The following is a 27,483-nucleotide window of genomic DNA, read 5'->3' as shown; positions in this document are numbered from 1 at the left end:
ACTGTTTCTGCTAAACAGTTTACTAGTACTAACCCCATTTAATCTGACAAGGATGGGAAGGCATTAGATAAGATGGGAAAGAAAATGTCTTCTAGTATTTTAACATTCAGAATTTTGAGCTGTCAATTTAATATGCTAAAGTTTTTACTTCTATCTTTTGAGAACATGAAGAAGTTAATGGTTAATCTTACTACTGCTGAGGTAAAAAATTATTTGAATGCTTTGGTAACATCTGTTTCTCATGTTACTAAATGCATTTTAAAGCATTCTTATGAGGCTGCTGTTTCGTCCCCTAGAGTTGCTGCTTCTAGGTCAGTATTATGAAGATTGGCTTAGTTTCATTCTCAAACCTTTCTGAAGATTGGCTTAGTTTCATTCTCAAACCTTTCTGAAGATATTAAGATTAAAAGTTTAAATTCTCATTAAGACAAGGAAACTCTGTTTGGCCCTTCTGCAGTTGAGGTACTAAAATGTGATGAAAGGAGAAAGCTGGTTGAAAGAGAAACACAGATTTTTCAGCATGCATTTTTCAAAGCAGAGAGGATTTTTTTCCTCCTCCTCTGATTCCTTTTTCAATAAACAATTTAAGCAGCAAGGAGTCATCAAACAGGATTTTTAAAAGCAATGGCATGGAGGAACTGGATGATCTAAAAAGGAAGGAAAATCTTCAAAAGATCAAGGGGCAGTGTCATCAGACAGCATGATTATTTGCTTGTCCAGGCTCTTCCCCCATCCAACCCTGACAACCTCTGTCTGTCTGAGGCTTCAGCTCCTTTTGTGGTACCAGATGGTGGGAGACAGGTTTTAAATGTACTCCAGCTGGCTTACACTTGGCAGTGGGAATTCCGTCCTCCTTTCCAGGGAATGCCTTCTTGACCAGTAAATCAAGTCTCTTTCTTTCCTCCCATTCTGAACCAGATGCTGGCACAGGGAGCTCTAGAACCTGTGTCTTATTGCCACCTGTAAAAGACTTTATTCAGGGATTTCTCTGGTAGCAAAAAGGGAAGGATGCGAAAGAGCTGTACCGGACCTTTCCTTTCTACATCTTTAGTCAAGATTCCAGTGTTCTTAATATTATCCCTTCATTCTCATGTACCTCTGAATCGAGTTCATCTGTCTGATCTGACTGATCCAGAAAAACTAGTCCAGACATGAGATGCTCTAGGTCTCCCATATTGCCCTTGTATGTGAAGCTCTCTCAGATCTTGTTCTCCATCAGTGTTTAAATGTGATCTACAGCTGGTTGAAGCCTAGGAGCACCTTCCCTAATTTTTGCCATAGTTAGTGGTACTTTTCTATCTCTTTGATACTGAAATAACTTTAGACATGTTTCTTCTACTTTTTGAACACACACATTCTTTAAAGGCTCCTCCTCTTCTTTTTCCTTTCTGCATTGTCTGTGCACTGTCCTGTCACTGTCATTTAAAAGAAAAATGTAGTAGCGTGTTTAGAATATCATCGCTGTTGAGGTTAGGGTTTTTTTTTCATCGATAGCTGCTATTGTGCTGTTATCTTTGGTATTCCCACTGGATTTTTCTTTGTGTTTAAGCATGGAAAATGAGGCATAAAATCATTTTAAAAAATGCCAGAAATGTGGCCAGAAGGTACCTCTCAAGGATGCCCATAATTTGTGTAATTTCTCCGGGAGTGGACCATTTATGTCTTTATTGTAACATTTGTCAGGCCTTTGGCAAGAGAAACTTGTGATTAAAGGGCTTGTGCCTCCGGAATTCAAGGTCAATAGCCTAGAAAATCAAGGAATAAAGATACTCAAGCTCCAAGAGAAGTGAGACAAAGGTGAGCCAAAGAAAAAGAAAGTGGCTGCATCAGTCAGCACTAAAAATGATAGGGAAGATACCTGTCCCTCAGAATTAGAACCTGCATCTACTTTATCGGCTACAGAGGTGTTGGAGCCCATAAATATTCCTGCCAAGTCTCCCAAGAGGCTGATGAGTTGAACCTGTGTGGAGCAAGAGTTGGTCACCCTTACCTTCAAAACTTTCTGCTGCTGCTGCTGCTTACAAATCCTTCTGATCATTTGAGTGCTTCAGATATAGTGTTGGATTGAATGATGAGAATGTTTTCAAAGGTGCAGATCAAGATGGACATCTTTCCATCCCCCTTTGTGTTGACAGTGGAATGGAGAAGCCCTTTATCTCACATCCTAGCTCCTTCCCTAGTCCATGTCTCAGCACTGACTGTATTAAATCTAACACTACTCGTGCTATCTTTTCCTTTTGTGATAATAGGTGCCCCCACCCTAGCTTCTGAGGCATAGCATCCAACACATTTGACTCGGAGAGCTTTGGTGCTGAGTCAGTTTCAGCCTTGATGTCTGAATTCCGAGTTCTTGGTACCATCCTTAGAGCCAATCACTTGTGGCTCCATTTTTCAGTGAGACTTTGGCCTTTGGGGCTTCAGTGCTAATGCTCTCTTCTGAGCCATTGACTGTTTTGGGTTTGGTAATATCCTTCTTGGTGCAGACCAACCTTTTGTCTGGGAAGGTAGCTCCTATATTTCTTGGGTGGTTCATCTGGCAGACTGTCTAATTTACTTGTCTTGGAGATCATGGCAAGAAGCCGAATAAGATATTGACTATCCTCCCTCCCCAAAAGATGTAATGTTTAAAGCAAGTGGTTCTTTCATTAATTTCATTATTGTGACATCTACAACCAAAAAAGAGTTTGCAGATGCTACTTTTACACTCCAGTCATCCAAGAGGGAGTCACAGGTGAAGGACAGATTAGTTAAGTGGGTGTATGCTTCAGGTATATTTGCTGACAGGGCCTTGAATTATGCCACCCACATGAATCATTTCAGAGAGATCTGACAATGCAGGGATTTTGATAATTGAAACGGACTCTTGCACCTCAGTCAAAGAAACTGAGACTAAACTGATTACCATGTTTAGTTTACTCAAGCTCTTTATAGGGCTGCTGGTCAGTGCAGCCAGTGGAGCAGCTTGTGTGGGGGGAGCAGCTGTTGCTGTGAAAAGTCTTGCCTGGGTTTGCATGTCTAATGTTATGGACAACTTCAAGGCATCCTTTGCTGAAGATGGGTCATCTTTATTTGGCTCCACAATTAGATGCAGAAGTGTGAGCAGGGTGGTAAAATGTGTTCTGTCATTGGAGATAGATCTGAGAACTATCAACAGTCATACTGTAGAAACTAAAAAGGGTACAGATTGTAATGGTTTCAGTACTACAAGCATCAGCCTTTTGATTGCATATCAAATATGATTGGCCATGGCACAGGTGGCCCCTTCAGCAGTTGGAGAGCAGAGATAGAGGGGTCAGTAAAATCAAGAATGTAGTAGACTATTGTCTTTTAGGCAGCTGAGTCATTCCTGAAGGGGTGCTGGACTGCTCCCATCTGGAAGCAGTAGGGGTCATTTATCCCTCTATTCAGCAGCGTCAGCAAGCCAGATCCATAAGTTTGGGATCAGGATTGGCTGAAAGGGCTGGGTTGGTTGAGCTTTGGTATGAAGCAGGGCTGGGCACATGAAGCGGCTGGATGAGACATTGCCTCTTGGTGTACCCCCCCCCCCCATGGCAGGAATGGTGGTGGTGACTTTGGAGGAACCCAGGCCCTTCCTGTGGATTGCCCCTGGCTGTGGTGTCTTAGAACTGGTGTGGACCAGGGGAATCCAACTGTTTAAAACAAAGCATCGGTAAGGCCCAAGACAGGTGCTGACACAATGTGATTTCTGGCCAGTGCTCTGAATATCAACATGAAGAAATTCAGTGAACTGTGAATAAACAGCGGGAGTAACTATGACTCTCTCTAAGGTAGCCAAATTCCTTGTCTTCTAGTTAGTGATGCACATAAATGGATGAATGAGTTTCCCACTCTCTAACCACTATCTAGCAAAACCACAGTCAAGGGAACAGGATTGGCATAATCAGTGGAGAAAGAAGACTTTGTTGAGCTTGACTCTAGTCTGGCACTGGCCATCATGCATGACTCCTAGGTATGATGGATAATATCAAGAGACTATTCAGTTCCCTTTTCCCAATGCCCCCCTCAGATGACTTTGAAGTTTCCATTCTTACCAAGTCAACTGAGAAAAGCAGCCACAAGGATAATTCCATTTGTCTCAAAAAAAAAAAAAAAGCCATTCATGAGGTCTCATTAGACCAAGCAGGTTCAGGATATTACTGAAAACTATAACCTCAAGCCAGTTCTGGATGTAAACTACCTAAACACACATGTAAAAATAACCCAGTTCAGGATGGTCAAGGTGTAAATGATTCTGCTGTGCCTTCAGACAAATGATTGGATGTGATATGTGGATCTCCAGGAAGATTATCTCCACATCTAAATAGTTGGGCCTTCCAGATGATACCCATGTTTCTAAGCCTAGGAAACAATCATTTTCATTTTAGAGTCCTGCTATTTGGTCTCACCTCAGCCCACCAGATGTTTACAAAATGCGTAGCTGTGTTTGCAGCCAATCTGCAACTGAAAGGAATCTGTGTGTTTCTATACTTGGGTGATTTGCTCCTAGCTGCCACATCTAAGGAATCATTGATGGAGAGGGATTACTCTCTCTTTCTTTTCCTGAGCATATCCATCAACAGAGAAAAGTCACTCCTGCAACTGACCCAGACTTTGCAGTATATTGGATGCCACATGAACACTGAACTGTACAGCATTCCCTCCACAGGACAGGGTCCATTACCTACACAATTCCATTTCTCCTTCTATGCAGCTGCCCTGCTGCACAACTTTTCCTTCATGTGCTATGGCTAATGGTTTTATCAGTACTCATGGTTGTTTGCTCTATTTCATTTGAGAGTTTTCCAGTGGTTGTGCAGAGTTTCACAATTTGCTGATCCTCTGTCCACCACAATCAGAGTTACAGGCAAGTGTAGGGAGCACTCAATATGGTGGCTGACTTTCCCACATGTTCTTTCAGGAAGGCCCTTATTTCTGCCTCCCACCATAGCAGTTGTCACCACAGGTATCTCTTGATTGGGGGGGGGGGCATTTTCAGGAAGGACCTTCCAATGATTTTGGAAGCCCGACAAGGCCAGCCTTCACATCAGTGTCTTGGAGATGACAGCAGTTCTCCTTGTGTTGCAGGAACTTCAAGACTTCTTTCCTGTAGAGGTGATTTCCATCCCCACCAACAACATGACAGTAGTGTAGGATATCAACAAGCATGGGGGAACCAGATCCTGTACATTATGTTGGGAAGCAGTGAAGGTGTGGTAATGGGGTGATCACTTCTCACTACTTTCTAATTCAAAAACACGACTCCAACTGTCTTGCAGACAGGAGCAGCAGAACTATCATGATGCATGATGAGTGGTCTCAGTCCACAGTTAGCACAAGACATTTTCATCTCTCAGCTACTGGGGCTAGCCATGCTGCACACTCTTTTCAGTCCCAGCTGACATCAAATGCAGCAGTTTTTTTACCTTGACCCTGTAGTGGCAGTTCTTGAGAGATGGTCTAGTTGAACACTGGCCTTCTGGGCTACTTTTACACTTCTCCCTCTCTGTCCTGATGCACAAATTCCTACAGAAAGTGAAATGGTGCAGAGCAACAGTTTTCCTCATTGCTTCGTACTGGCCAGGACACCTTACCTCAGAGAGCGTCTTTGGCTCTTAGATCCTGGAAAAGATCTATTGTTTCACCCACATGTAATGCCTCACCCACATATCCACTTGGTTTCTTCAGTTTTCATGATGACCAGTGACCCGTCCTTATCCAAAGACATGGTTTGAATTCTGTCCACCTCCCTGAATGAGTCTACCAACGAGAACTACCAAAGTAAATGGAAGTGATTTGCAGTTTGAGAATTAGTTCAAAACACTCATTCTCCCATTCCAGACATTTTGCAATTTCTTGCAAGCTTGTTCAGTTTTGGATCCAGCTTTTCCACTATAAAAATACAATTGGCTGCAATTTCTATGTTTTGTTTGGGAGATAATTCCCATTTCTCTGCTGCTCATTGGCTTTGCAAATCCTTCTCAAGTGGAATTTTTCTTCTCATGCCCCCTGCTAAAGAGTCAGTACCAACTTGGAACATTACTTTTATTCTGAGGGCATTAACCAAACCACCATTTGAACCAGCTTGTCATATTTTTTGTATGACTGTCAAGTTTCTGTCATGGAAAACGTTATTTTTGATGGCCATAACCTTAGTCATGAGAGTCTAAGTTACATGCCTCATCTGTGACTCTCCCATGCATAATTTCTATCACAAAGCAAGGGTTTTCCTGCATACTAATCTCTCTTGTTGCTAATGTTGCATCTGAGTGAAATTTGAACCAACCCCTTCATCTGTCAGTATTCTTCCCTAACTATGCTAACAGTGAAGAATTAACCTTCATACTTTGCTATTAACAGGCAATTGCATTTTTTTTTGTCTACATTACACCAAATTATTCAGAAAAGATTCTGTGCATTTGTTTCCTTTACTAGCAACAGACTGGACTTGAAAGTCTCTAAAGTCACTCTGTTCATGTGGCTTTCTGACAGGTTTTCCTGTGTGTATTATAGCTGCAGTCAATCATTACTGTACAGACCAAGGGCACATTCTACAAGATCAGTGGCTAGTTCTACAGCCTTCTTCAGAAATTCTTCTGTCAATGATATTTGTGGTGTGGCATTTTGCTCTGATACATACATTTCCAAATATTATAAATTGGATTCAATTTCAAGATTGAGAGCTTTCTTTGGATAATCTGTCATCAAAGGTGTCTTATGATACCGCCAAAGTGCTTCAGTCACTCTGGGTTCTGACACATCGGTTGGATTGGAGAGACGGGATGAATTTTATATGGAAGTGGTGTGCTTACCATAATGCTAGATTCTTTCATCCTTATCTGTGCAATATGACAACCTTCCTTCCTTCCAATTATCCTTATAAAAGATCTGAAGACTGGTGTTTCCTTTAGGGAAACTGCAAGAAAGTAGCTTGCTCTTAGTGACAAACTCAGTCCGAGTGAGCTTCACATGAGAGCATTATTGGATACAACTTCATCTTGGGTTCTTACAAGAATTGATCATTCAGCTTTGGGGAACACTTCCGATCTGTTTGCCTCCTTTCACAAACCGATAACTAAACAATTCTGGCCCAGGATTCCTTGCTAGCAGACCTGTAAGGCAGATGATTTCTCATGCCCTTGAAATACCTTTCTGCAAGTATCCAGGGCTCTTCTGAATATCCAGAAAGACTCTTTAAAAATTGAGGTGGTGACTCCCATTTGGCTCAGGCAACAGTGGCACTTAACACAGGTTTCCCCCTGGACTGGATTTACTCCACAAGGATGGGTTGTTTGATTTAACCCAACTTGCAGATTCAACTAATTGCCTAAATAGAATTTATATATCCTTTAGGCACTTTTTTTTTTTTCTGAAGACATGCAGCAGGTACTAAAGGAGGCAAAAAACTGCTATTGGGAAATTGTATACGTGCAAATGGAAAATATTTTTGAATTGGCACCGATACTGCTTGGACTGTTTTTTGAGTGTCAAATTAGTGAATTTTTTTTTTTTTTTTTACTACAGTTTACCGGTTGATGCTTCTGGCAGAATAAGGTTTCCAGGTTAGTTGTTTTGTATTGAAATTTAAATATTCAGTAGCAAGTCCATCCGAACATTATTCTAAAACCAAACTCCATGCAGTTACAGTTACCCCTGCACCTAGAGTCATTCCTGTTGGTATCATGGACCAGCACTTCCCCACAACTTCTCTAGCCAGCCTGATTCAGATGGGTACCTTGAGACAGTATAAGAATTTTCTGATGCTTTCTGACAATCTGTTACTCAAAACAGCATAACAGTGTGCGAGAGATGTAAATGTATAATATCTTTGGAGGCAAAAATTTCAGACACAGTAAACTGACACCAAAATTGTCAGCAGTACACCATATACCACACCTGTTCAAGACCATCACAATATACATAATCCATCGTATGCTGAGGCTCTAAAGATTAATTTGCTTTAACTTGAAAGACCTTCAAAACGCAGCACAGGCACAAGGCGCACACTGCATATTAAGCCTACTTCCTCACATAGCATGAGGAGTCCCAAGTCGCAGATGCTGAAGCCCGTAAGGCAGGTATGAACCCAACCAAACATTCTTGGTATAGGTGACTCCATTGTAATACATACAGATGTGCCTGTTACCAGACTGAACAAGGAAAGTGTGATGGTTAGTTGCTCGTCTTGGTGACAGAATCTGTCAGATCACTCATACACCCAAGTCCTTGAAAATAAGTACCAGTATGACTGTCATACTTCATGCTGGTGTTAGTGAGTTGAGGTATAACTCCCTAGGTTATATGAAGGGAGACGTGATGGAGAGTGCATGTCCAGGGCAGGTATGAGCCTAGCATTGAGCAGCATTCTACCTTCCCCAAGGATGATGCAGTATGAGCAGAAAATAAATGAGCAAAAAATAATTGGCTTCAATAATTGGCTTAGTTTTTGGTGTCATTCACGGGGGTCCTCAGCTTAGGAGGATATGATTGACAGACCATGCTGCTTCACCAGGAATGGCCTGTATCTGTCCGCTCTAGGGTTTTGATTATTGGCAAAGATACTGTCCACCCCCGTAGTGCCTTTTTTATGCAATAGCAGCCTGATAAACCTACCAACAAAGGTCCCATACCATATATTAGCTAGCTATAGAATTCCTTCTGTCACAGAAGAAAGTCACATTGCCTATTTATAGGGACTAGAATCACTTAGTATTACACCCAATACTATTTTTCTGTGGTGATCTTAACTATCCAGCTATAAAATGGGAAATCTACACCATCACTAGTGCACAAGCACAGCGATTCCTGGACTTTGTCAATACAAATGCCACGGAACAATTAGTCAGAGTACCCACTAGAGGGAATAATATCTTGGATCTTATCCTTACTAATATGGGAGCCTTGTGGGTCTTCATCACTTATGTCTGACCAAAAAACAGTCGCCTTCAAATTAAAACTATATCCAGACATCCCTTTTACCCAAGGTACCTTTAGAAATTTCTCTAAAACAAACTACCTACTCCTAATTGATACATTGGCAAGCTTCAGATCCCCATTGAATACACAGAAATGTATACCACCACTCTCTACCAGCATGTAAAACAGCTGCATAGCTGCAGCTGTACCCTGTAGAAACAAGTGCAGGGAAAACCCAAGAAACAAATCTACATAGTGGAACCATAATATTAATATTAATATAATAAAAGGAAAATAATTTTGACCAAAATTAAGAAGAATTCCAGAATGTTAGAGTTTTTGTCACTGAAATAAACAGCTCAGGAGCTTAATAAAACCCACAGAAGTCATGTCTGAGGCTAAAATAGCTTTCCAAGCCAAAGAGGACAATCACAAGGCGTTCTTTAGTTGTGTTTGTAATCTCAAAAGCACAGTGCAGCAATATGCTGAGCTGATTGTGAATAATGTTACCTACACTGAGGCTGAAGGTATAGCTAACCTACTGGCCAATTAATTTAGCTCTAATTTTACCCCTCTGTCCTATCCGTCTCTCCCTCAAGATATACCTGAAACTGGCTCCCCTCCAACTATCACACAAGACCAAGTTCTAAAATGCTGACAAAAGCTAAAAATACTGAATTGATGGGTCCTGACAATATCCTTGGATGCATCTTAAATAGTATGAGGTGTGGTTTAGTCACACCCCTAACAACACTGTTCAGTCTCCACCTCCATACAGGTTTTGTACCAGTGACTGACAAACTGCTACAGTCATTCCCCTGTATAAGGGAGGACCTTCCACATACCCAACCAATTACAGACCTGTAAGTCTGACCAGCATCATACGCAAAGCCATGGAAAGACTTGTCATAGAATGAATCAGTCAAAACATAGGGAACCTCCAAACACTAGATCCGTGTCAGTATGGATTCGTCAAGGGCAGGTCATGCTTACCCAACTTGGTAGATTTTTTTTGACAAGGTCAACAAAGCAGTGAATGAAAGCAAAACTGTACAAGCTACTTACTTTGACCTGGCCAAACTTTTGACTCAATTCCCCACTCAGCCATTTTAGAAAAGCTAAATAAATTTGGAATAACCCCCTATGTCATCCATTGGATTGCCAACTGGCTCACAGATAGGATGCAGATAATCAAAATAGGGGAAGTTACCTCTAGAAGGAGATTAGTCACCAGTGGAGTCTCCCAGGGTTCTATGCTGAGACCTCACCTGTGCATCTTCTTTTCTGAAGTAAAAGCCAATACCAAAGGACTGTCTGGCTGACTAAGTTTGCAGATGACTGCAAGCTAGGAGCAGTCATTGAATCCCAAAACTTACCCATCCTGCAGCAAGGTTTGTCTCAAATAAATAACTGTTGTGAAAATTGTGGTCTGACACTAAATTTATTTATTTATTTTATTTTACATTTGTTGACTGGGAATGTCTGACTGGATACATGTCCATTTTCAACAGAGGCCCAGGGAGAAAAGCTCCAAAGGTAGTTACAAAAATAAGCATAACAAAAAATATATACATTTAAAGTTTACAAGCTCAGTAGAGACATTTGAGTTATACAGTCAAAGAATTGTGATATAGCACACTTAAAAACAAATTGCATAGTATAAGTACACAGGTATTACCAAAACTTTAGTCAGGTTTTAGAGCAAGAGCATAGCCAATGTTAAGATACTATTTGAGACTTTTCTTAAATTATGTTAGGGAGGTCTCTCAAGTGATGTCATCAGGAAATGAGTTCCAAGTTTTACTAACAGAATTGGCAAACAGAGAGTCACCAGCAAAGTTTTTAGATTTTAACTGTTTGGACTACCAGTCTGTTAGATGAGCGATGTGGTCTAAAGTTGCAGTGGGGGTAGATAATATTTTTAAGAGCAGGAATATTATCTGGTTGGTTAAGTACTTTCTGACCCATTATTAGTTGGTTGTACTTTAATAGGCTGGGCAACTCTAGCCAGCCCAGATAGTTTAGGTGTTTACAGTGATGTGTTCTGTAAGGCATACCAGTGGCAAATCTAGCTATGTGATTATAACACGTGAGAGTTTATTAAGATCACATTTGTTTAAGTTGGTAAGTAAAGGGGAGACATAGAAAAGGGTAGAGAGTAAATGAGAACGGGCTATGGCTATTCTAGCAGGTGGGGTAAGAAAAGGTTTAACTCTATATAATGTACCAAGTTTTTTGTTAATGGTTTTAACAGTTTGGTTGACATACTTCTCGAACTTGAGGCAGTTATCAACCAAAACTCGTAGAAGTTTTGTGCGCACATCTGGAGATATTGTGGTACCATTATTTGATTTAATGGAAAAAGGTAAAATGGAGGATCTTTGGGTGGGAGAATAAAGTAAGAGCTTAGTTTTATTTGGATTTAAAATTAGTTGACACTCAGTCAGTTTTTGACTATATTAAAGGTATTTTGGGTTAGTGTCTGCAATACTGGTTGGGAGGTGGCTGAGTAGATTGAAGTAGTCATCTGCGTATTGAATGCAATTAGCATTGAGAATGGCCAAATGGAGGTCAGTGATAAAAATGGAAAACAAAAGAGGACCCAAAATAGATCCCTGGGGGGACTCCTATTGGGAAAGAAGGAGTTTTCTGCTTATAAAGGATTTACCATCTACCAAGCGTCGCTTTTGTCTTGCAACAGCTGCCTTTTATTTTTCATTGTATTGGGAAAGGAGGTTGGATAGTTTATTTTACCATAGGATGGCTTGTTGTCTATTGCAGAGATATGATTGGAACCACTGGAGTGAGAATGATTGTCTAAGGAAATTGTTTTCAAGGTGGAAATAAGTAGTTGGTGGTTAACCATATCAAAAGCCTTTCAGAGCTCTAGAAAAAGGGCAAAGGATGGTCTATTATTGTTTGTTATAATCCAAAAAGAAATGGTCCAGACGACAAACAAGGATGGCAGTACAAAAAGTCTTTCATAAAATATCACAAGCCCTTTCACCCTGACTCAGTTACAGGGCTTTTATAAGTACATAAAAAACACATCTACCACCCTCATTTAAATACCCCCATTCATAAAAAAATGCCAAAAACATTTAAAGTAAAATGCACAATTATTGCACCTCTTGAAATGAGGTTTGTATTGTCTGTGTTCTTTTATAACACACCTTTCTATACAATGATTTTGCTCACAATTTGAAATTTTTTTAGTATATGGTTTATAAAAGATTAGAGGTACTTTACCTCCGACTTAAGACAGTGCACACTTTGTAATTTAAGTGGTTCAAGAGGGACAAAAATTGTGTATTTTACTTTAAATGTTTTTGCGCTTTTTTATGAATGGGGGTATTTAAATGAGGGTGGTAGATGTTTTTTTTTTTTGTTATGTACTTGAAAAAGCCTTGCAATTGAGTCAGGGTGAAACCGCTTGTGATATTTTATTAAAGACTTTTTATACTGCCATCCTTGTATGTCACCTGGACCGTTTCTTTTGGATTTTAGTAGTTGGATTTACAGTCTTCTGCCTGTTTTGTTATTGTTTCTGTTATAGTTAATAGCATCAGAGAAGGTAAGAAGGGCTGTGGTGGTACTATGATGTGGTTGAAAGCCATGCTGAGATTTTGCCAGTAGATGGTTCTGGATTAGATTTTTTGGATGGCACAGGACTTGCATTACCTTCTCTGGGACTGGTTCCGACTGGGGCACTCAGTTCTGAGGTCTGATGCGTGCAGAAGTCATTTTTGTGGCCCACACTCTGCTGGCCATGTCAGACGTCCCACACACCATACAGTGACTGAAATATTTTGTATACTGGCCGGACATTTGGGTAGCAAGAGGAGAAAACCCATATACACAAAATTCTGCAACATGGAAGAGGGCAACATCTATGGTTATGGTAAGATTTTACACAACCTTTCTAGCTGAACTAAATAGTCACCCTTCTTTATTCATACAGTTAATCCAGGCTGACTAACCCTGAAAGCTCTTGCAGTCCCTTATTTATTATAATACAGTGGCTTCATTTTCTAATGCCTCATCACAAAATTGCCTTTTTTTTTTTTTTAAGTTTGATAGCCCATGTTTGTAAAGGTATAATTTGCAAGGGCTGCTGGTTAGATATCCAGAACTTGTGATTATCTGGAATCTCTTTTGACAGAGTTAACAATGAAGCACATTTTTCCCCAGATCTAAAGTATTTGTCTTTGGGGCTTAACTCTGAAGAAGAAGCAACTGGCACAGAATGTGTAGATCATATTCCTCGCCTTGAATTTATGGAAGATTTCTTCCATAGGCTTGCTTATATCACGTCCTGAATTCTCATTCCTATGCAACATCATGAAATTCAACTGAACGTGTTTTCTTTTAAACTGTTCCATAATTAATAACACTCCAAGAAAACATTGGTGTTCTGTTCCTCAACTTTGGCAAGTATCTCCATTTTCTCATTGAACTGCAGCCATAGGGTATGACCAATGTTCGCAGATGCTCCATGCGAATTGCCATGCAAATCTGTAGACTTTAACTTTGTTCCATTACTCACCATGTTACAGGCAACAGTCATCACAGGTTCTGTTACTGATGTATGCTGCATCATTAGTGGTGGTCCCTGACCCACAAGGCAAAGGTTAGGGTAACTTCAGTGGTGTCATAGCTAAATTATGGACTGAATCTCATGAAAGCTGCCTGGAATGAGAGTCTGCATTGTAAAATGCAAGGGCATGCATTTAACCTTGATGTGAAATACAGTGAGTATGATTCAGATAATCCACATCTTAATTCTGAGCCTTCATTATGAAGTAGTAGTAGTGAATTTGTTTACATATGCCTTAAAACAATTCTGTAGGGAATTGCATCTTCTCTTTGTGGACCAGAATCCCCCGAACCTCCTCCAGGAGTACTGAAAGAGGCAGAAGATAAATTGTGTTTTAATCATCTAATGTTTGATAACTGGATTGGAGGACTGATCCACAGTGGACCCTTGCTAGCCGTAAGGTAAAGGGTATATAATTAGAAGTACAGTAAAGAGTATACTGTCTCCATTTGCAGAAAGAGCAAGGAGTGTTCAGACAAGACAATGGCATCATCAGGGCATAAATAGATTACTTTCAGTAGATAATGTATATGCCAGTATACAGAGTGCTGACACTGTATTTTACAACTGTCGTAGAACCAAACTGTCCTTAACAAGATGCAGTAATGTGCACATAAGTCTAAACCGTACCGGTGGTTTATGTCTGTAAATCAAGTCACATGATACAGTGCTGTCAGTTTTTATATATAAATCAGGTAGTTTTGCATGTACTGCTGTAAATGGTAGAATGGTTATTATGTGGGTTTGTGGTAGGATAGGAAGAGGTGATGCTGGCTGTGAATAAGTGATGAAACGCCCATTGTTTTCCAGCAGATACCTAGATATTTGTTAAACGTTATCTTATACAGTTGGTTTGGGGTTTAAAGGAAGTGGTTACTAGTATGACACTTAAGATTAGATTAAAAGTATTCTCTGTCTCTATGATGATGTCATCCGAACATTTAATGTTGAACATGTCTGAGTGACTATGAATTTCTGTAAAAGTCCCAAGTAGCATATATTTCAAGAAAAAAAATTGCAGGAAAGACTCAGCCATGCTAGATTCTTCAATGTGTTATACCTCAACCCAGGGTCAGTGTTAGCATTTTGGTGGCCCCCTGCAAATGTCAAGTTGGGGGCCCCCTAGGCACTTCCAATGTAAGTATCATTCTGTCAGTGCCACCCCTGCTAAGAAGCCTTTTAGTTTGTGCTGCAAACTTGTAGGAGTAGTATGTACAGACAGACCTGTAGCTACAAGCTCTTACATTACAACAGGACTATATACCACACTATGTTTACCTGTCTAAATTTAGTTGCAACAATGATGCATTGCAATAACTCTATGTGCAGGTGTGGAATTAAATGAACTGATGACTAGGCCTACAGTATCAACACCCTCTGCACACACCCAGTCCTCTCTTCTGAGCTCCCCATTACCTTTTTCTTCCTTTTCTTACATCTTGAAAAAGCTAAGAGTAAGACAAAAAGCCATAATTTTATATATGCTCTGAAGTGCATTTTAAAGTTTTTTTTCTTTTTATACAATCTTTTCATCCAATAATAGCTTGAACAGAAGTTATGATTAAGGAAAGAAATTCACTGTTGCTGTTCAACTTTGGTTTTCCTTGCATTCTTTCAACACTCCTTTCCTGAACAAGACAGCATAGTAATAATAATTTAGGAAATAACTTCAATAAGCAAGGGCCCAATAAGGCGTAGGGTTACAGACTGTCTGGGATACATTTTAGAGCATATTCTCAGCATTTTACTCTGATGGAGGCCTAAAGAAAAATCATGAAAAAGAAAATAATTTCAGTCTTATTTTTTCTTTAAATTGCCTTAGTCATATATTTCAAGTGACTGCTGATATACATATACATAGCATGCTTCCTCACCCCTAACCATCAAAGTCAGCCCCATGTATATGTGCCTGATGTATGATTGTTAGAATGATTTCAGTAATATATCCTAATTTGTTGGTCCCAGACAGTACACCACGCCTACACAAGTTATAGTAACCTTCTTTTTACACTTCTGAGGTCTGTGAGAAAAGTAAAAAAACAATGACCACACTGTCCTCAGCTAAAGCAAAGGCTGTAATGACTTCATGTGCATACCTCTAAGGTTTGACTGTGATGAAAATTAAAGTTGTAATAACCAAACAATCCCCAGTCCTCCATAACCTACAGCAGCTTTCTATGCACACATTTGAGCAGGGCTGGTTTTGGAATGGGTACGGCTGAAACCAAAAGCTGTTATCAGATTTATCCTAAAATGGTCTTATCTCAGCACTGTCAAGGTTAAATAGCTCAATCAGAAAATTGATACATTTTTTCTCCTGATTTTTCTTCAAGCAGCAACAGCTTTTGTGGGGGTCCCCACAGAGTCCAAGATGATTAAGGGAGCGCCCAGTATCCATTCTTGCAGTCTGGTGAGTGGGGGCCACCAGACTGCAAGAAGATCTACGTGTCTGAATGTTTTGTGATATATTTTATGTCTTACTTTTGAAATATAATTACTTGCTAGCTACATTATTTTACTGATACCCAGAAGAATAATGTCTGTGTCCTGGCATTATTGGGTGCGTGGACATATACAAATCAGTGATATCTTTTACATACACACATAAGCATAAGCCATGATGGTACTAGTTTTGTACTTATTTCGGCAAATAGCAATACATTGTGCAACACTGGTACTGCAACACTAGATCAGTGACTGCTGTTTAGCAGTTGTCAAACAGCACCAAGGGTAAGTCACTTATTTCCCTCATTGGGCAGTAATGCACACCTGTCACTGTCCCTGATTTCACACTTATTTCCCTCATTGGGCAGTAATGCACACCTGTCACTGTCCCTGATTTCACACTTATTTCCCTCATTGGGCAGTAATGCATACCTGTCACTGTCCCTGATTTCACACTTATTTCCCTCATTGGGCAGTAATGCACACCTGTCACTGTCCCTGATTTCACACTTATTTCCCTCATTGGGCAGTAATGCACACCTGTCACTGTCTCTGATTTCACACTTATTTCCCTCATTGGGCAGTAATGCACACTTGTCACTGTCCCTGATTTCACACTTATTTCCCTCATTGGGCAGTAATGCACACCTGTCACTGTCCCTGATTTCACACTTATTTCCCTCATTGGGCAGTAATGCACACCTGTCACTGTCCCTGATTTCACACTTATTTCCCTCATTGGGCAGTAATGCACACCTGTCACTGTCCCTGATTTCACACTTATTTCCCTCATTGGGCAGTAATGCACACCTGTCACTGTCCCTGATTTCACACTTATTTCCCTCATTGGGCAGTAATGCACACCTGTCACTGTCCCTGATTTCACACTTATTTCCCTCATTGGGCAGTAATGCACACCTGTCACTGTCTCTGATTTCACACTTATTTCCCTCATTGGGCAGTAATGCACACTTGTCACTGTCCCTGATTTCACAGAGCTTCCCTGATTTTGTTCATACTTTTGCTTTCTCCTTTGTAAAAAGTTTGATTTGCTGGTAAATTGTTCCAGGATTACAAACAGTCAATCAATCCAGACATCTGAATTTTATAATTATTGTCCAGAAATACGTGTTGATGCAAAAGGTGTTATTCTATTAACTTTTTTAAGCAGATTATAGTAATATTTAAAATGTAGTCCTGATTCTGAGCCTATACGCTATTATTTTTGGGATTGCACTGAATTCGTAAGCAAAGAAATTGAGAGTTATAGTATCTGGTGTTCTGATTGTATTTATAAAACTCCCTGAAAGAGAAAATCCTCCTTAATGATAGGAAGTATTAGCTCTTCTTAAAATCCAAAATTTGCACTGACATAAGTCACTCTGGGCTGCTGATCTCTCTAGTCACTCTGGGCTGCTGATCTCTCTAGTGCTTACCTTGCTCATGTTCATGATCAGCTTCATACTAATAAGGTCATATCACAGCCATGTTCAGGTTAAAGAGCATAATTACTAAATTAATACATTTTTTCTTCCTCATTTTTTTCCCCAACCAGCAGCAGCTTTTGTGGGGCCCCACACAGTCAAGGATGATTTAAGCGAGGACCCTGCAGCCACAGGTATAGCAGGGACCTAAAGCTGGCTAGGTAGGTAGTTTTAGCGGAGAAAATGTCCAACAGCAGGGGTTAAATAAGCCAGAGGCACTACGTCAGTGGTAAAATATTTAATGGAATTCTGATGCCTGTTAGTTGAAAAACACTAATACAACCAGAAATATCTCTGAATTTTACAGGGGATATAAATAAGAGTTATTACCCTTGTGGTTTATTAAGTATACAAGAATGCTGTACTAGCTTTTGTTGGTTTGACAAACATGTTACAGTATATCAGGATAAGATAGCTTGCTGTGTTTGGGGAGCCCCTAGGAAAAAGTGGGCCTCCAGTGACCGCAGGGTTCACTGGTGCCTAAAGTTGGCTATGCCTCAACCTTCATGTAGTGGGTGCCCATGGGCAAACAATCCCCTTGTGCTGTTCAGATGAAGTCAGAAAAAGGCCAAAACATGACATACCTACAGTTAGTGGGGCTTGGCTTTATTGGCCTGAATGTACCCATAAAGACATAAAAAATAAAAAAGAAAAAATTCATGGGTAGTCAAAAACCATGTAGGAGAAATACTGATATGTCCTTAACAGGTCATTTCATATACCACACATTGGTCTCCACTGTGTAATACCCCTACACCTTGTGTAGTGAAGAGTCCAACTTGGCTGCATCTTTCATGCAGTTTTTACTGAATGGTTTGTTTGTGTGACCTTTTTACCATTTGTTTTGAAAGTAGCATACATTTAGAATTTTTGATTTATCTTTTGTAGTCTGTCCTGCCCCCAAAATGTGCTAGATTTTCTCTGCCAAAGGTGGTGTACTCCTCAGCACCAAATTGTCATTAAGTTCCCATGTGGAAGGTTGGAGTGGAAACTTGGAAGTATGGGTGTTGGACCCCAAATTATAAAATAATACAGAGCTGGATATCAAGTAAATAGCATTGGGATGTGGTATAATGGCTGTTATCCTGTAAATCTTCAGTAATATCAAGAGTAACACTAATGATTCAGAGCAGGAGGAGGTGGGATTCAGTACCAGATAAAGCACACGTTGATGTACCTTTGAGGAGAAAACTAGAATAAAACAAATTGTCAGGTATACAGTTAGAGTGTTTATAGGTAAAAAGCAGTCTAGGAGTTGTCACTCACAAAACAAAAGGCTGTTATGAAGGCTAACATGTGTTTGGGGTATACTGCAGTAGACTGCACTCAGAGGGTTAGAAATCATCCTTGTTCTGTATGGAACAATGGTCTTGTATTGCTTGAAGCACTTTCTTTGTTCTGAAGGCATATGGCAAAGGAGTAATGGACGTCGATAGTGATGGTGAGAAGACTGGAAGAGAGAGACATCAAAAAGGGACTGGAGGAAGGTAGGTGTGTTCTCAATGGAATGAAGGGACGAGACGAAATGATATGGCTGCATCATATGATAAAGGGTGATTAATAGTTAAAACTTTAAGAGAAAAGGATGGGAATCAAGAGAAGAATTCAAGACAAAGAATGACAGTTATAGGGAAAAAATGACTGGCAGGTAGAACAGGTGCAGTTCTTGACAGACATGGAACCCCTTCAATGAATGTATGGTAAGGTAGTGCTGTGCCTTGTTTGTGGAAACAGTAAAGCATAACTCATCTGAAGAAATTCAAGACTACATAGGATAGGTAACAGAAGATTTAAAATGGGACGGGGAACAGTGGTATGGTCTAGTAGCTACAATTCTCATCATCTTTATCCTGAGCCCAAACTGTTCCTCACCTCCATATGCCTGCACATCTACCTGATCTTCCCCCCTTTCATCCCTTAGGTTTTGTACCAGCAGAAAATCAAGCAACTGCACTACCTGAAGAAATGAGTCATTCAGCCTGTTTGTTCATTGTCATGCATCTCACCTAACCTGTCCCCTGCCAGGATCATCCATTGCTCTGTAATTGCCCTGTACTGTTATGTCTGCTGCTGCCATTTTCTTTATCCTTGTGCCTCACAGGGCACTGATTTTCTCATCATGTTATTTCCTGCTCTATGTGCTCACATTCGATTTTGCTGTTAAAACTTTGGTGGCCTAGGAAATGTATGAAAAAGATGACTTGTGATGAACATACAGTCAAAGTTCAAATGAAGTAGTAAATAACGAATAAATAATAATTTCCTAGAGCATAATTGCATAGGGGATTCTGTGCAAAAGAAGCTCACAGGCTTTAAAAATGCTACTGTATGGACTTCACAAAAACAATGAGCATTTTATTATGAGTGCACAAAATTTTAGGCTAAGGTTGCAAATTGACATGTCTTCAAAATGAATGCTTTATATGGGGGTGCAAGCCTTCCACACATCCCACCCACAGTGAAAGGCATAGACAGGTTTATATATACTGTGCATGCAGTGGAGTACATTTTTTTAATTGTGCCGTAAGGTATACAACAATTTAAATTAAAAAATACTTTTATTCTGCCATAAGTGTTGCTATTTTTATTTTTTTAAGAATGACTGGTTGGCTAAATGTAGTGTTTGCATAAACAGTGCATGCCAGAACTTTTTTTTTTCAGTACTAACAAGGTATGCCATTGAGATATGCACACTATCTGTGTCTTGATGGAGGTGGGATGAGAGTGATGCATTCTGAAAGTTGGTGTACAGTTTCAGAAAAATCTTGATTATGCATGCATACTGTTGCTATTTACTATAATAACTTATTACATATAAATAAGCAAACAGTTTTTAGTATTTGTTTCTCCTTCAGTGTATTAAACTGATAAACTGACATTGTTAAAGAAAGTGTGTTTAAACTCATTCAGGGTGTCATGTTTAACAAGAAAGAATTACTCTCCTACCAGATAAATATGGCGTTTGACGTTAAATTACCTGCATTCACATTAGGTAGACCACTTGATCTGAATGTTTTAACACTGCTGTGTACTAAAAGTATTTTAACAACTATAGTTGTGGTATTTTAGTTGAATTTTGTTTTCTATATAAAGCATTTGCTGTTATTGTGCTACATACATAATGCAGTAACACACAGTTAATCCTGTTTTACAGCTATTGGAAACACACCTGTAATAAATGTTGTGAGCATAGATAAACAAACTGCCCAACTTGCATGCAGTTCCAGTGGATGGCACCCTATACCCAAACTTACCTGGATAGATGACCGTGAAAATATTCTCAGTGATCATCGTGAAAAAACAACAATAACAACTGAAGACAGTGGCACAAAGGCACTGGAAAGTGATTTTCAGTTACAGATGTCCGCTAATGTTAATGTAGTGTCCTGTATGATTTACAGTCCTGTAGGGAAGAAGGAACTGAGAAGTAGTATAAAGATATCAGGTAGGTGAAAGTTTAAATAAAGTGAAGTTTAATTTTTATATATATATATACATATATATATATATATATATATATATATATATATATATATATATATATATATATATATATGTGTATATATATATATATATATATATATATATATATATATGTATACATATGTAAGCTGGATATTATTTTTGTTTGTACTGCAGTGGTGTAGGATTCCATATGTTAAACTTACCTGACATATCCACACTCTAGTGATAACATTTTGAAAGACTGTTTTAAACACATTTTATAAAGAAAACATTTTTGCATGCCTTTTGTAAATCATGCATGATTTCAGTCAGTGAATAATGCTATATATTTATTTATTATTTATTTTGTTTAACATTTGTTTACTGGGAAAGTCCAACTGTGACAGAGCCCATTTTCAGCAGAGACCCAAGGAGAAATGCTCCAAAGTATTCTGTGTTTTTTGTTTATAAAGTGCAGTATAAAGCTACACATGTTACTCTATTAACTACTCAAGTGACTCAAAGTTGTTGTTGTTTGTCTTTCGGCTTTTCTCGGTTAGGGGTCGCCACAGCGGAACTCCGGTCCGCTAATGATTGGCAGTAGATTTTCACGAACGGCGAGGTGCCAGCTCGCCGTTCAACCTTCAACAAAGGTAAGCCCATTTACGCATGTCTTTTGAACGCCCACCCAACCACGGGAAGGACATGCAGACTTCACACAGAAGGCAGTCCCCGCACTCCAGCCAGGAATCGAACGGGAGAACCTCTTGCTGTGAGGCAACAATGCTACCGCTGCACCACCGTGACATGAAGTAATATGTAAAAAAAATCTGCCTGGTGTCAGCTGCGTTCCTCCCACCTTTGTCTGAAAGTCTTCAGTACGTCCATTTAGAGAGAATGGTGGCTGTCCCAGAGGGACACACCCTCATCCTTCATAACTGTTCCTAATTTTTCCCATGCTGTGTTCCTCAGAACTTATGAACTATCAGAGTCGGTCAATAATGCCAGACATTGAGTTTCATACTTTTGTAGTTTAAAAAAATACAATACAATCTTAAGCCCTTTCAGTTAGTCTAGAGGACTAATGCTTTGTATTGTTAGCAAGTTGTTCTGTTCCATGAGTACATGATATGACACTTTCCACCATTAGCAAGTGGTTCCTCTTGCTAATGCAGCGATATAAAACATTATAGTGTGAGAGTTCTGGGTTTAGTTCCCTTGAGGGATATCATTTCTGTGCTCAAGACTCTGAGATGTGTGGCAAGCCCTGAATTGTGAGAAACAAGCTTTTTTTCAAAAAGGGAAAGAAAAACAACTTTTATTTCAATTCTGCTTGACTGTTGCTCTTGCCCATGTAGTTACCTGTATGGTGATACTGCTTTTAACTTTTTTGCATTTTTTTCATGTCTTATCCAAAAATGATCTGTTTGTATTTTATTAAACTTGTTCTGAGACCTCAAGTCTTGTAACTGCATTTACATTTGTGGGAGAATTGTGTATTACTGCAAGATCTAAACATCATTTATGCATTTTTCTGTCTAAGTAGAATTATTTGTAAAAGTTAATTGTTTGTATTTGAACTTTGGACCTTAGCCTCCTAGTTTCATTTGCAGTTGTGGGAGAATTGTGAATTACTGCAGAATTTGAGCCTCGTTTCACTTATTACTGCATTCCATAAGCAGTGTCACTAGTAAATCTCTGCCTGGTCTGGAACCCTATACTGTAGTTTGTTACAGTAGTGACAGTATTGTAATTGTTGCTGCAGGATTTGTGTTTCTGTACTTGTACAGCAGTCTACAATCCAGCTTTGCTGCTAGAGTCTTATATTCTACTTATTGTTTGCCCACTTAAAATTGCATTCCAGTGCCTTTCTGTTTGCTACATTTGCTACTGTTTTTCCCCGTTCAAGTCTGCCACATAGAGCTCTTCCGGCCTGCACTGATACATCATGTACTTCAATCCCTGCTGTTTGTTCATGAATTACAGTTTTTTTTTCCTGCTCCCACTGTAAAAGCTAAAGTTTCGGAAATTCTAGCATACATGGTGTCACTGATCTGTAGCTCTGAGTCATAGGATTAAGATGACTGTGATTTGCTACAGGTTCTGAAGTTACAGAGCAACACTATTGTCTTTGTTTAATTTGGATCCCTCTCTATTTCACGAGCTGTAACCTGAACAGACTTGAGATTCAAGACTCTGAGAAGCATGGAAAGCCCTGAACTGTGTGAAACATTCTTTTCATCAAAAAGGGAAGAAAAAAGAGCTGTACTGAGCTGCATTCACATTACCTCCACAGTCAGCTTCACTCTACAGTGTGTTTATTTATTTATATTTATTTATTTATATTTGTTGACCGGGAGTGTCCGACTGGACGTAGGTCCATTTTCAGCGGAGGCCCAGGGAGAAAAGCTCCACAGTTAAAATAAACAGACAGTAGTTACATTGGATTACATAGTGATTAACAATTTACATAGCAATTACTTACAACATATTTACAGATGAAGAACATAGTATATCAGTAGACAACTATAATCTTTATCTGTGAAGTACATAACAGACATCAGCAAATGTTAACATAAGAAGTTCCTGCTGTATAAGTACTAGGCTTATGAGCATCTGAGCTTGCTATAATCAAGGTAGTTAGTAGAGTGGAAAGAAAGGTAGTGGTTGGATGGGGTGGGTGATATTAGAGTGGGAGTTGCAAGGGCATAGCCAGCATGTTTTTAGGTGCGCTTTTAGTAAAGTTTTGAAGTGGGTGCATGATGGTACGGAGGTAATTGTGGGTGGGAGGGAGTTCCATAATTTGGCTATGGTGCAAGAGAATAGTGCTTCACCAGCAGAGTTATTGGCTTTAGTGATCTGCAAGTGATTTTTGTTGCTGGATCTTAGTGGTCTAGTGGTGCGATAGGGTTGGAGTAGATCCTGGAGGGATGGGACATTTAGTGGATGGTTTACTAGTTTGTGGGCGAGTGAGAGTTGATACCATTGAAGGAGGTGAGGGAGTTCAAGCCAGCCCAGTTCAGCAATTCAGAGACAGTGGTGACTACGGTAGGATGCTCCTGTGGCGAATTTGGCAATTCTGTTGTAGCAGGTCTCTAGCTTGTTTAGATCGCATTGCCTTAGGTTGGTATATATTGGAGAGGCATAAAGTAGGGTGGAGATAAGGTGGGAATTTGCTATTGAAATCTTTGCTGCTTTGGTGAGAAGATGCTTATTTCTGTATAACGCTCCTAGTTTTTTGTGGGCTTTTTTTATTGCCTTGTTGTTTTATTGTGTTGCCTGCACAAGATCATCTATTACTCAAAAGGCACAACACGGTGTGAGATGCACATATGTTATGCCCTTGTAGGTAAAAGACTCACACACAGTAAACTCAGACACCAAAATTGTTAGCAATATACCACACATCACACCTCACCAAGGTCATCACAGTACACATACTTCATATGCTGAGGTACTAAAGATGCTTACCTAAACCTCAAGGACATTCAAAATGCAACATGAACAAAGTATACTCAGCAAATAATGCCTACCACCACACATAGTACAAGAAGTCCCAAAGTTATGGATGCTGAACCTGTAAGGCAGGTATCTGCTCAACCAAAGATTCTGACTATAGATAGCTCCATTCTAAGACATACAGATGTACCTGTCACCAATCTCAGCAAGGAAAAAGTGATGTTTAGTTGCTTGTCTGTTCTCAATCAGTCCGATCACAAACACACACTCAAGTTCTTGAATAACAAGTACCGATATGAGACTATCACAGTACATGTGGGTGTCAGTCACTTGAGATGTACCTCCATGGATTATTTGAAGAGAGAAATGATGGAGCTCTCAGATTGTGTCCCAGGCAAGTATGAGCATAGCACTGAGCTCCATTCTACCTTCTCCAAAGATGATGCCACAGTACAAACAAAAAATAATTGACGTCAGTAGTTGGCTTTGTTTTTGGTGTCATTGAAAGGAGGGGGTCCAGTATTTGTCAGCCTTGGGAGGATGTGATTTGACAGATCAAACTGCTTCGCCAGGTATGGCCTGCATCTGTCCCCTCTAAGGTTTTGATTATTGGCAAAGACAGTATCCACTCCCCATAGAGCCTTTTTTAAGCAGTCTTAACCTTATAAACTAACCAACATAACAAAGGAAGCAAGAGAAAAAAATGAAGGTGATGCTGATCAATGCCAGAAGCCTAAACGAACTCCACTCCCTACAAGCCCCCCTTACCATAGATGATGCAGACATATCTGTAGTGAGTAAGATATAGTTTAAAATGTCAGAGATCACTCTAGCTGTGTAGGGCTATGATGCCCTCCATGTATTTAGACTAGCTACTGTGCATGAGGGGGGGGAATGCGGAGGTGTCTGTCTTCATCCAGACCAGACTCATATCAAGGTTGGTAGAGCAGCATAATTCACTAGAGCTTCCTTATGTACAAATCACATTATGAAAAGCCCCATACCATGTATCATTTAGCTGTAGAATTCCTTGTATGACCTAAGAAAGTCAGAATGCCTTTCTACGGGAACTGGAATCACATGGTATTAAGAGCACTTACATTTTCCTAGGTGATTTAAACTATCCAAACTACAGTCATCGAAACCTACATCACCACTAGTGCATAAGCAGAGAGATTTGTGGAATTTATCAACACAAACACCCTGGAACAATTAGCCAGAGTACCAACTAGAGGCAACAACATATTGGATCTTGTCCTTTATTAATATGGGGACATCTTACACCATCCGTTGTATATCTTTCAAACTTGTTAGGTCTGATCGTAAAGCTGTATCCTTTGAAATAAAATTGAAACTAGAGACCCCTTCTACCCAAGGTACATTTAGAAATTTCACTAAGACAAACTACGTTCTCCTAAGTGATACATCAGTAAGCTTCAAATCTGCATCAAACCCAGGTAACTCCACTAAATGCACAGAAACAAACACCACCACACTATACCAGCATGTAAATACATATCTGCATAAATGTAACTGTACCCAGTAGGAACAAATGAAAGGTAAACCCCAGAATCAAACCCAATGGTGGAATCATAATATCACTAAACTTTATAATAAGAGGCAGAAAACTTTTTGTCAGAAGTAAGAAAAGTAATTGCCAAAATGATAGAGCCCTCTTTCTTCATTGAATTAAACAAACAGCCCAGGAGGTTAATAAAATCCAGCAAAGCCAAATTTGAGGTTGAAATAGCTACCCAAGTCAAAGATAGTCAGCATAAGGCCCTTTTCCGTCATGTTTGTAATCTTAGAAGCACAAAGCAGCAACAGCCTGAGCTGCTTCTGAACGATGTTACCTACACTGAGACTGAAGATATAGTGAACCTACTTGCTATAAAATTCAGCTCAAATTTTACCCCCTCTCCCTCAAGATGTAACTGTAACATATGAATTATCTGTCCATCCTGCAGAAAGGTTTGTCCGCAGCAAATAACTATTGCCAGAATCATGCACTGGAACTAAATGCCAAAACAATGATTAATATATTCTTTTTAAAGTTGTCTACCCTATGGATCTACCACTTTTACGATCCACCCCTCAGAGCTGACTCAGTTTTTTGGGGATTTGGGAACTTATGTGGACAGCAACCAAACTTTCAACCAATGTGTCAGAAGTCATAAGAAAGACCTTCTACATTGCACAGCTTATAAACAAAAGCATTGTCTAGATCTAAAGATGTCATTCCCCCCATTTACTCAGCCCTCGTTTGTCCTATCATCCTGCAATCCTGCTTTGGCATATATCTGTCTGGACTCGTGCAACTGGAACACGCCCAGATATATGTTGCTAAAAGGATACAGACCTAAACAATATGTTCTACATAGATCACCTCAAAGCCCTGTCTCTGTACTCTTATTTCCTACAGACTGCTACGAGGTGGCCTGTGTCTGGCATACAAGACATCTTCTGACTCAGTACTTTTGGACCTACTGCACATCAACAAGTCAAATGGCATCATAAATACTGTGTCATGGGATCTAAACCTCTTCTGCAGCATCACCAAAATGGTTTGGAGGTACAGGTATGATTCGCAGAAGATACTACTACCCTGGAACAGTCTCACCAAACCATATCCATATTCAAGTGCAACTTGGATCAAAGGATGGGTAACAAAAAATTGCCCTGTGTACTACTAATGGACAGAGGCAGCTCTTAAATGTTTTATCCCATGCATGGGTCCCCTCAAACAATCTCTGGTATAATCCCAGTTATTCTAACTAGGGTAATAGTTAGAATTATTGGCAATGGAATTGATAGGGCCAACCTAACAACAAACAGGATAGGTTAATTCAAGCACCAAAAGGTAAAGTGGCTAAGCTTAACATGGCATGCAGGGGCAACTAACTTAACAATTGCCTATGAACCTATATTTTAACTTTTTTTGGTGAATTAATGATTTTCCCTGGTGTGTGGTGGCAGTACATATGAGTAAATGTCTGCTAACAAGCTGTTCTGTATACTGAGCAAGGTTCAAAGCTTCTTCCATGTTCTTTCACTAACATTTTAAGTGACTTCGTGTAATATTAAGAGTACCTCTGGTATGTAGTGGTAGTGCGTAGAACTCATGTTCTGCATTATTGAAAA

General features: G+C 39.7%; 1 protein-coding gene across 3 annotated transcripts in view; it reads left to right on the top strand.

The window, feature by feature from the left end:
- Window positions 1-27,483, top strand: part of LOC122811577 (butyrophilin-like protein 9) — a 1,542,349-nt gene that overhangs the window by 508,407 nt on the left and 1,006,459 nt on the right. For all 3 annotated transcript variants that reach the window (XM_044083503.1, XM_044083504.1, XM_044083505.1), the window contains one exon: window positions 20,594-20,884. In XM_044083503.1, coding sequence (XP_043939438.1) covers window positions 20,594-20,884 — 291 coding nt within the window. The remainder of the gene's footprint in view (window positions 1-20,593; window positions 20,885-27,483) is intronic.

Source organism: Protopterus annectens, chromosome 9.part0 (assembly GCF_019279795.1).
Source record: "Protopterus annectens isolate FY-2018-M chromosome 9.part0, PAN1.0, whole genome shotgun sequence".
Lineage (NCBI taxonomy): Eukaryota > Metazoa > Chordata > Ceratodontiformes > Protopteridae > Protopterus > Protopterus annectens.
This window is presented reverse-complemented; position numbering and strand designations above follow the sequence as displayed.